Source organism: Podarcis raffonei, chromosome 11 (genome assembly GCF_027172205.1).
Source record: "Podarcis raffonei isolate rPodRaf1 chromosome 11, rPodRaf1.pri, whole genome shotgun sequence".
Lineage (NCBI taxonomy): Eukaryota > Metazoa > Chordata > Lepidosauria > Squamata > Lacertidae > Podarcis > Podarcis raffonei.
In genome coordinates, this window is record NC_070612.1 from 3,170,850 (window position 1) to 3,182,223 (window position 11,374).

At 46.9% G+C, this 11,374-nt stretch overlaps 1 protein-coding gene across 1 annotated transcript; it reads right to left on the reverse strand.

Moving 5' to 3' along the window:
• Positions 1–1,751: 1,751 nt before the first annotated feature.
• On the reverse strand, positions 1,752–4,805 carry LOC128423608 (myogenesis-regulating glycosidase-like). The gene has a single exon (XM_053408962.1). The coding sequence runs from the start codon at positions 4,533–4,535 to the stop codon at positions 2,451–2,453; it is 2,085 nt and encodes a 694-aa protein (XP_053264937.1). The 5' UTR covers positions 4,536–4,805; the 3' UTR covers positions 1,752–2,450.
• Between the last annotated feature and the right edge of the window lie 6,569 nt (positions 4,806–11,374).

An 11,374-nucleotide genomic window follows, 5' to 3' on the forward strand; every position in this document is an offset into this window, starting at 1 on the left:
TTCCCTGATAACAGAAACATAGGCAGCTACTGCACAGCAGGCCAGACTGGTTTGGTTTGGTTGTTACACGCAGGTAGGCAAGAAAACTCTTTCTATGGCCCTGCCCTCTGTACTGTTTGCAATTGCATTACCTTCAAGACATGTCTGTCAGCATGCCACTCATGCAATGACTTTGTATTTGTGTTGGCCTTTTTCCCTTTCGTTCTAGTAGATACGCCTCTATTTGTCCAACCCTTGGACCATTAAATACAGACCCTGATATTGTGATAGGAATGTTGAGGTCTTAGATACATGTTAAATGTTCATAAGTGTACCTACCAACCAAGCACGTACATGGATCAGCACAGGAAAACCGACCTGAAACCATTTTGATTCCCAAACTGAGCAAATGTTTTCTCTGCAAGGTCAAAGGAAAATGGAAAAGCCTCCCCATTGTCTTTTCCTTCACAAATCCTGTCTTAAGATATGAATAAGGTGTGAGGCTGTGACCTGGCTCAGTAACTAAGTATTTATCATTACAAAAGACTGGCCAGGCTCTCCAGGTATCCAATCAAGTGACCATTAAACAGGTAACCTGGCAGACAGGAGGTAAGCAAAGCACTCAGATTTCTGCTGTAGACCGCCCTTTCTGTGATGTAGGTATGACCTTTTCTCTCCTGCGTGTGGTGAGTGAGGACCCTGTTGCAACAGATCAATAAAGATCAGGCTTACTAGCTGCTTTGCTTCTCAATATTCTCTGGTTGGCCTCTGTTATTTTCTCCTACCAGTAGGGAACCTACGTAAGGACTCTATATAGGCTCTTGGATACCCCATAAGGGGAAAGGGGCAGGTTTTTTTGTTTATAACAACACAGACTGTAGCTTTTGGAAAACATCAGTGTTGCTTAGTTTAAAGCAGAAAGCTTCTAGACCTCATTGAGAACATTTTGCAATTAGCCAGGCAGGGTTTCCAGTGTCTCAGCAGCCAAAGGACACTTAAGGCAAGGATGGAGAACGTGCAAAGTCCTTGTCGAACTCATCAGCCCCTGCCAGAATGCCCAGTGGTCAGGGGTGGTGACAGGAGTCATAATCCAACAACATTTAGAGGGCTGCAGGTTCACCAAACACGACTTAACGCCTTCTTTCTTCTTGCCAAGGGGCAGGTAATGCAAAGTCCCACCACTTCCTGCCTCTTTTGCCTACTATCCAGCCAAAGACTTAACCACAACCGTTGCTCGGCTCCACCTCAGCCCTTGCTAGATTCTTCTGAATTAATTCTGCAAAACACTCTTTCTCTTGTCCTGAAAGACCTACATTGGCTCCCAGGACATTTCTGAGCACAATTCAAAGTGTTGGTGCTGACCTTAAAGCCTTTAATGGCCTTGGCCCAGTAGACCTGAAGGAGCGTCTCCACCTCCATCGTCCAGCCTGGACACTGATGTCCAGCTTCGAGGGCCTTCTGGCGGTTCCCTCCCTGTGAGAAGCAAGGTTACAGGGAACCAGGCAGAGGGCCTTCTCAGTAGTGGCACCGCCCTGTGGAATGCCCTCCCACGAGATGTCAAGGAAATAAACAACTATCTGACTTTTAGAAGACATCTGAAGGCAGCCCAGTTTTGGGAAGTTTTTAATGTTTGAAGTTTTATTCTGTTTTTAATCTGCTGGGAACCGCCCAGAGTGGCTGGGGAAACCCAGCCAGATGGGTGGAGTATAAATAATGAATTATTATTATCATCATCATCCTCCACTAGGCTTGGTGGGGGGCATGGAGGAAAGGCAATTCAGGTTTTCCCTGGATTGATATTTGTTCTGATCTATTGCTAAAGAGTAGGGAAGGGGAAAGCCTCATGGCGCAAGCAGAACAGAACGAGCCCTCAGTTCCATCTAGTGGTGCTAATTATTGTGCAAAAGTGCATGCTTAATTTATTCTGAAAGACAAAAATTCCCCGATGCATGATTTGGATAATTTTTGGCGTAGGAAACCATTTTTGCAGCTCACAACAGAAATTGCTTTGACTAGCGAAAAGCGTCCAGCTCACAGAACTTTCTCTGCAATGCCCGTATCTATTTTCCATGATGCTGTCACTGCATGGTTCTCTGTGGAGAATCATTCCAAAGGACCCCCGTTGCAGTGTGTGCGCGCACATCTGTGTGTAGAATTGGACCGTGATATCGAAAGCCTCCCTTCATACTCACAAAACGTCAATGAGTTAACCTGGTCCTGACTTTTGCCTTCTGCAACATGGGAGATAACGGCCCTTCACCATCCTGGAAGAGTGAGATAAAAAGATTGCGAGCTGCACAGATTCAGCAGAACTAAAAGCCAGATGAGGTCTGTAACTGGAATACATTAGCATTAAAAAAAAATATCTGTGAAAAAAGAGCTTTTCTTTTAAGATAAACTGATTAAGTCAAAGTCACCTTGAGGGCTAGAGACGAGGTCGCTCCAAGGCCTTTCCCTGGCCCCAAGGCAGCTTAAGAATTCAAAACAAAATAAGGCGCTTCGTCCAAAGGGACAGAGTAGTCCTTAAGAAGAAGGGGTGTTTTTTCAAAGAGCTCCCCTTTGTAGCTGCGCCATTTGCCAGCTGGGATGTAAATGTCTCTCTCTTGCTTGCCCATCTCCAAGACGGGAGCCACCATCAGGGTGTCCCCAATCAGGAACTGGGAATCGATCTTGTGTGCAGCCTCATCGTAGGGAGAAATCCACCAGATGGGCCGGATGATGGGGTCCCCAGTGTCAGTGATCTCCCCAGCCAGCTCCAGCAAGAGGGGGGCAACCAAAGACTCGTGGAGCCTGGTGAACTTCAGGGCGATGTCTATGACCTCTCTGTCGTAAAGCCACGGTGGGATGGAGAACTGCATGGAAGGCATAAACGCTGACAGCTCCAGCCATCGGATGTAGAGCTCCCGATCTGGGATGTCAACAGCACCTTCCGTTTTGTTAGGGAGAAAATTCCCGCCAATCATATCGGGCAGTACAAAAGGGTATCCCAGGAGGCCAATGGTCAACACCGTAGGTATCAAGGACTTCAGCCCAAGTTCATACCCACAAATTGAGTCCCGGTCAATGATACGAACAAAACAAGAGATGTGCTGGGATCGGTAGCCGACTCGGACTTCTGCAAGCTCGTGAAATGGAATGGCCATTTCCGCATAAAGCCGGGACCAAATGCTGGGATCTGCCAAGGTGTGGAAAGTATGGAATTGTTTGGGAAGGTAGCACGTCTCACCGGCATCAAACTTGAAGGACGAGATGCCGTACTTAGTGCGGAGTTGCCTCAGGTGTCTCTGGAACCATTTTCTAGCCGAAGGGTTGGTGAAATCCAATATGGCACCCACACCATTCCACCACACAACCATGGCAGGGAGTGTCCCTTGGGGTTCCATGACAAAAAGCTTCTTCTCTATTCCCACCTCAAAGTTTGGGGAACTTTCATGTACAAAAGGGTATATCCAGATGGTGACGTTGAAGCCATCTTTCTTAAGCTTTTCGAACATATCTGTCGCCTGAGGGAATTTGAAAGGGTCAAAGTCAAAATCACCATAATTCTGTGAGTACATGTCATCAATTTCAATGTGGCTGTATTTGAAACCGTACTTTTTAATCATCTGTGCAAATCCCAGAACTTTCTCTTGGTTAATCTCCTTCTTGTACATGGCCCACGTTGACCAGATTGGAAACTGGAACATCCTTTCTGAAGGCACCTTCAAAGGTTTCCTGAAATGGACCTGAGCCATGTACCGGTGGACAGAGGTAATGTCTGAACCTATGCAGACATGGTAACTCAACTGTGGGAAGGGCTCGTTCAACGGCTCATATGGAGAATCTTTATACCTGGCTTGGAATATGAGGGACCTTTCCGAAGCGTTGAACCCAAGATGGAAGGGCACAGAGTCACTTATCTTGACGGCAGCTGCTTTGGAGGACAACCAATACCTCTCCAAGATGCCCCCAAAGCTGTTCCTGAAAGAATAGACATCACTAGTCACAAATGGCGCAGGTTCCTGGCTTCCAGGTAGACTGATTGGCCATTGCTGTCTGCTCATCTCGTAGCCTCCATACCAGTGGGCGTCCCCCCAGAACATTTTGTGTTCCACCACAGAGTCTGCCTCAAACTCTTCCCAGCGGATGATGTAGCACGTCACCGCCTCGTTGGGTTTGACAGCCTGGATGAGGAAGCTGAACATCCCCCTTTCTGTACCAGTACAGCTTAAAACTCCCCCTTCCTTAGAACAAGATTCCAGGTCAAGGACGCCTGATTGGAAGGCCATCCTGAAGACCACTTCTCCATCCCGGTTTTCAATGGTGAAGCCTTCCTGCCACAGGTCCACCTGCTTCACCTTTACCCTCTCTGCCTTCATAAGAGGAACCGTGTAGCAATGCAGACCCACGGCCACAGCTATGACGAGTCCTGTTGCCAGTAGTGCAGCTCTTCCAAGATAACTCTGCCGGGATGTCTGAGACTCCAGAGAGGAATGAAGAATTGGCTTTGTCCCGGAGCCATCTTCCCTCTGACGCTTCTCTCCTTTTCCTTGGCGACGGGAAAACTGAGCTTCCATAATATCACAGATCTAATAGCTGCGGCCAGTGGTTGCTTGGCCCTCGTGGTGGCGAGTGTTTTTCTCAGCTTTATAAAGACTGTGTTTAAAAACAGCTCTGCCCTCTCTCCCCGTTGCTGTATCCAGGAATGCAGATCGCTACCCTTCAGAATGCAGTGACAAAACACATCTCAGCCAGGCTAATAAATGAGCCTAATAAATTAATCCTGGTTACCGGGAGCAAGACTTCTCTGCCGCTGCAACCTCTGCTGGAGCCAGCATCCTGCTGCTTTCCTCGACTCTCGATGAGGCGATCAGCTGACCGAGGAAGGTTATTACGCAAGTGAGAGATGGCACAACTCCCTGCGAAGCCTCAGCCAGGTTTTCTTTTTCTGGATGGGGAGAGGGAGCAAAGAAATTGCTTCGGAACGAGAGGCCCCAGGAGCAGGAAACCAGGCGATTCAAAGACCTACAACTGTGTGCAAAGGCCCCAGGAGCAGGCTGCCGTTCTCTCCGAAGGCTGGGGAGTCCTCTGGCGGCTGCATCTCATACCTTGCTAGCTGCCCTTGAGATGTCTTAGCGTCGCCGCTCCCTGCCCTGGCAATAATTTTCTCTGCGGCAGTTCAGCTACATGAATGACTCTGAAGATTTGGAGTGATCGCTCTTTCTTTTCTCTTGGATTGGGTTTCTTGTGTGATCTTTGGTGGCTCTCTGGTTGTATTTCTAGATGCATGCCTTAACACACTGAAAAGTTATATTTGTGATAAATGAAGATGCGTCCAAGGAGCTAACAGAGACGAGGAAGGGTCTGGTATGAGAGCCAGGCCAGAGTGGGTCTTCTCAGGGTGGGAGACTGAGGAAGAGGAAGGTCTCCCAGGTGGGAGGTGGGAAGATTCAATTTTTTAAATGAATTGATTTTAGAATGTCGTGTTACTTTTATTGTTGTTAGCCACTCTGAGCCCAGCTTCGGCTGGGGAGGGCAGGATATAAATAAAAAAAATATATTATTATTATTCTGTATGTGTGAAGATTAAGAGAAAATGCTGACTGAGTGCGACATAGATATATTTATAATTTTGTGTTTTATGAGGATCATATGAGGATTGTTATATGGAAAGCCCAGCCAGATGGGTGGGGTAATAATAATAATAATAAATGTATTTTCTGATTTTTTTCTTTTCTTTTCTGTTTTTTTTAAAATTCTCTTTATTTTAGTTTCAATTTTTTATTAGGTTGAAAACCTTTAATAAAATTGATTAAAAGATCCTTGGAGGTTTTTAATCAGAGGTTGGATGGCCATCTGTCATGGATGCTTTAGTTGAGATTCCTGCATTGCAGGGGGGTGGACTAGATGACCCAGGAACCCCTTCCAATTAATCTAGTCTATTATTCTATGCTAAAATGCTCTATTGCCCTAGCACAACAAATCCACTTTTTTATTTTTAAAAAACAGACTTTTGAGGCCCCTAGGTTGAGCATTCGCCCTAATGAGCATAGCTGTCAACTTTTCCCTTTTCTTGCGAGGAATCCTATTCGGAATAAGGGAATTTCCCTTAAAAAAGGGAAAACGTTGACAGCTATGCTAATGAGCCTTCATCCTAATTTGCTTGCACAGTGGTTACATGCCTTCCTGTTAGTCATTTGTGCATTTTACATTTCTCAGTGCATTACCGTGTCAATTTCCAAGCTGCAAAAAGTCTGGTAAACTCCCCACAAGCAAATCAGGGTGAATGCAGAAAGGATGCTCGCCGACCTGAAAACAAAGAAGAATGAACGCTAAATAAAGACCAGATATAATCTAACCTCCATGTATACTTTGTGCAAGCAAATTGAGATGAATGCTCAATTAATAGATTGGCTGAAGGGGCCCTTGGATAACAATCAGAGCACAAACTGTACCACCCGGTCACAAAAGTTTCTGAAGTTTTCTGGCTGCAATTGAACTTGGCTCCTGAAGGTGGCAACAGAGGAAAAGCAATTTAGATTAAGGGAGTGAAGGTTGCATGAAGCCACCAAGGCGAAAACAAGAGAGGAAACTCTTGATGTACAAGATGAAAGTTTATTAAGCTCCGTGCATTTCAGTCTAAATTTTCTGCAAGGGGAATAAAAGGCTGAAACCCTTCTGCAAATTCTGTATTGCAAAGTAGGTTCTGACTTGACAGTTGGAGCAGCCGGGTGGAAATCCATCTCCTCCTGCAAAATTTCCCTGAAACTCTTGGAAGAGTCTGCTTGCTTGCACAACATGCAGCATAGTTAATGCTGGTTTGCGGTTGTGCATTTAAATATATTGGGCTGGATCCAGGAAATGGCTTGGAATTTGGCCCCATATAAATCAGCGCAGGAAAGTCAAGTCTTGTTGATTTCAATGAGACTCGAGCACAAGGAAGTTTTGGTGCAATCCTGGACATATCTTTGTTCTTGTTGTTTAGTCGTTTAGTTGTGTCCGCCTCTTCATGACCCCCTGGACCAGAGCACACCAAGCACTTCTGTCTTCCACTTCCTCCCACAGTTTGGTCAAACTCATGCTGATAGCTTCGAGAACACTGTCCCACCATCTCGTCCTCTGTCGTCCCCTTCTCCTTGTGCCCTCCATCTTTCCCAGCATCAGGGTCTTTTCCAGGGAGTCTTCTCTTCTCATGAGGTGGCCAAAGTATTGGAGCCTCAGCTTCAGGATCTGTCCTTCCAGTGAGCACTCAGGGCTGATTTCCTTCAGAATGGAGAGGTTGGATCTTCTTGCAGGCCACGGGACTCTCAAGAGTCTCCTCCAGCATCAGAATTCAAAAGCATCAATTCTTCGGCGATCAGCCTTCTTGATGGTCCAGCTCTCACTTCCATACATCACTACTGGGAAAACCATAGCTTTTACTATACAGACCTTTGTTGGCAAGATGATGTCTCTACTTTTTAACAGGTAAAATCCGCTGTGCAGAAGTGTGTAAGTCCTTAATAATTTTATATAGGATAGGGCTGCAGCCTTGGTCTGAAGGCAGCCTGCTGAATTTATAACACAGGTCAGTCAAAAGAAAGCACTCCTAAGTAACTGCCTGCTGGATCCAGCCAATGGCCCAACTAGTTCAGCATCTTGGACAGGAAGTGGGACTGGATGCACTTTTGCCCTGATCCAGAAAGGTTAATCTTTAGTTTTTTCATTTGTATCCAGTTTAATTTCCCCCATTCTTTTATTTGATAGCTTTTTGAGAGGAGAGGTCCTCCCTTGCTTTTTAACTCTGCTCTGTGACTCCACTGTGTTTTAAGAAACCTATACAGTGGTACCTTGGTTCTCAAATGCCTTGGTTCTCAAACGCCAAAAACCCGGAAGAAAGTGTTCCAGTTTTCGAACGTTTTTCGGAAGCTGAATGTCCGAAGTGACTGTCAGCTATTGTTTCCTGCACCAATCAGAAGCTGCACCTTGGTTTTTGAACATTTCGGAAGTCAAACAGATTTCCGGAATGGATTAAGTTTGGCGCTTTTGCTTTTGCTATTTATTTAGCGTTTTTGTTTTTGAGATTTTTCGGTTAATTTGTTTTTGTGACTGTGTGGAACCGAGTTCAGCTACTGATTGGTTGATTGTGCGACTGCGGAAATGGATAAAAGCTCCCCTTCCAAACAATGACTATCATCAGTGCAGGTAAGAGGGGGGAAATAATTTTAATCTTTATCATCTACAATACCGTCTTATTTATTTTATAGTACAGTACATTGATTATTGCTTTCATTTTATGGATCAATGGTCTCATTAGAGAGTAAAATTCATGTTAAATTGCTGTTTTAGGGGTTGTTTTTAAATGTCTGGAATGGATTGCAGTAGAACCTCTACTTACAACTGCCTCCACTCGCAGACGTTCCAAGTTGCGACCATGGCAAACCCAGAAGTAACTGGCAGGTTTGCCCTGTTCGCGCATGCACAGAAGCGGCCAATTGCCGCCCGCGCATGCGCACAATGGCACCTCTCCCAGCGACCTGTTTCACCATAAGGACAGGCCTCTGGAACGGATTGTGCTCATGAGTAGAGGTTCCATTCGTTTTGCATTACTTTCTATTGGAAAGTGCACCTTGGGTTTGGAACGCTTTGGTTTTGGATTAAGTTTGAGAACCAAGGTAAAGAGGGACCCCTGACCATTAGATCCCGCCGTGGCCGACTCTGGGGTTGCGGCGCTCATCTCGCTTTACTGGCCTAGGGAGCCGGCATACAGCTTCTGGGTCATGTGACAAACATGACTAAGTCGCTTCTGGCAAACCAGAGCTGCGCACGGAAACGCCATTTACCTTCCCGCCGGATTGGTACCTATTTATCTACTTGCACTTTGACGTGCTTTTGAACTGCTAGGTTGGCAGGAGCAGGGACCAAGCAACGGGAGCTCACCCCGTCGCGGGGATTCGAACTGCCGACCTTCTGATCGGCAAGTCCTAGGCTCTGTGGTTTAACCCACAGCACCACCCACGTCCCATGAGAACCAAGGTACCACTGTACAAATTAATTAGCCCCTGTGAGAAGGATGATTCCTCCCCCCCCCCCTTGTGCTTTTTAAACTTCTGGGGTATCTTCTTGCCCTTCTTTCTGGAATTTGGCTACAAAAGAGAGAAGGAACGCTGGTTGCAGAAAATGCCGCTGCGTCCTGCCCCCCCCCCCAACCTGGGGCAAAGGACATGTTTGCAAGTGTCTGTGGCTCCCACTGAATTTCGAGGAAACTCTTTATTCTGAGAGACATTTTGATGGTTCCCAATAAAAACTGCAGAGGGGGGAAATGGTCTGAAGACATTTGAGGAGCATAAAAACATCTTCCTCGATAAAGGGTGCTTCCAGACAGGTGTTGAATACTTGCTGGAAGCCAGTTGCTGAGATATTGCAAATGGGTTGTTGGCAACACAGTTGTTGTTGTTTTAACTTACTGGATTTCTACACTTAATCTAGATTAAGTGAGGGAGGTAAAAATACATTAATGATGAAAATAATAGTGTGTGAAAGCTGGGGGAAAAAACCCCAAAACCTTGCATGCATGGGGAGGGCAGATCTCATGATAATGGCCTGTTTTGAAGCACCCAAAGTTTCCTCCTGGAATCCTCACTTGTGGTTTCATGGTGCCACAGCTCTGATCTAATTTACACTATTCACCACCAGAATATTAATATAAAAGGTTAATAAATGGAAAGAACGTCTTTCATTCTGCAGCAAAAAGAGCACAGCTAGCCAAAGGGAGGTGCGGGGAGATCAGTACAAGGACGCTGAGGAATAAAGCAAAGGATCTTTCAAAAGTCTTGTTTTCTGCATTGGGGGAAGAGTTTCTCAGTATATTTCCTATTTTCCTAGAGCTGCAGCTAGCGATGGAGGATATATTCGGTTCGAGGTTTAATGTGAACCTACTTAATTTGCAACATGCAAACTTTAAATGTGGCACTTCTCGGAGTTTTGCGAACCAAAAGATACACGTGAAAAGGCATTTGTAAGTGGAAAGTGTGTACATATTTATGCTATGCTCTTCCCCTGCGCCATGGCCCTTTCCTTTAAAAACGAGCTAAGATTCTAGTCCTCATTGTTCTGAATACAGGTCTGATTCCAACAGGAACATGGGGAGGAAGCCATCTTGCTCTGTATTGTCTACACTGGCCGGCAGAAGAGGTTTCAGGCAGGGTGAACTTCCCAGCCCTGCCACCAAGGATTGATCCCAGGATCTTCTGCAGCAAAGCAGGTGCTCTCTACCGCTGAGCGATGGCCCTAAGGACCAGACTGGATGGGCCCCTGGAATAAGTGTTATGTATTCAGTAGTCTGTGTTTGCCTGAGCTTGAGTATGGAGCTCCTTTGTTCTGATTCGATACAGGGTGTCCAATCACAGAACACTTCAGGATTCGGGCCTCTGCCATTGGCCCTTGAACTCGTGAGTAGTGATTCGCAGCTTGGAAGTTTAGCTAACCAATCATGCTGGGAGTGGGAGTGGCCCAGGCTTTCAGAAATGTATATAAGCAGTTGCTTTGCCCCTGTTTCCCAGTTATGTACAGTCATACATCGGGTTGAAGTAGCTTCAGGATAAGTATTTTCGGGTTGCGTGCTGCGGCGACCTGGAAGTAACGGAGTGCGTTACTTCTGGGTTTCGCCGCTCGTGCATGCGCAGATAGTCAAAATGACATCACGCGCATGCGTGGAAGCGGTGAATAGGGACCCACGCATGCGCAGACACGCGGACGTGGGTTGCGTTCGCTTCTGGATGTGAATGGGGCTCTGGAATGGATCCCGTTTGCATCCAGAGGTACCACTGTAGTTCAATAAAGGTTCTTGCTGTTATCACTGTGTCTTGCCTCGTGGGAACCCACATGTGATGGCCTGGGAATCTGATTCAGAGGCTGAACCGGAGGAATCCCAGCCTGCACAGGAGTCCCCGCCTCCAGAGCCAGCTGAGCTGGGGCTGGGGCATGAGCCTGAAGGGTCCACACCTGTGCTGAGTCCTTAGGTGCAGGCATCAGCTGAGTCTGCTCTGGCTCCTGAGGTGATGGAGGACCCATTGCCTGCAGGTGCTCCTCTCCCAGCCCTGTCAGGGGAAGGTGAGGCTGCCTCTGGGTCCAGTAACCCTCCAGCCTCTCCTGAGCTGCTCAGGGCAGAGAGGCGGAGGGAACTAAGTTCTCTCAGGAGGAGTGTTCGCCTTAAGGCCAGGAGAGGCGAGTCACCTGTGGGCCAGGACCACCCTAGGCCCCAGAGGAGATAAAGGCCAGTCAGCCCAGTCCCAGATTGCGGGAGCAACATCACTGGAAACCTGTTTCTGCCAGCACCCAGACCTTTTCTTCCAGAGTTCCCGACCTTGTCTGGCTCCTCGCTTTGGACCCCACTTTGCCCTTTGTGGACAGTCTCCAGACCCTCGACCCAGGACCG

Bases quoted from the DNA above. Each gene is read 5' to 3' on its own strand.
- LOC128423608 (XM_053408962.1), bottom strand. From the start codon at position 4,535: ATGGAAGCTCAGTTTTCCCGTCGCCAAGGAAAAGGAGAGAAGCGTCAG.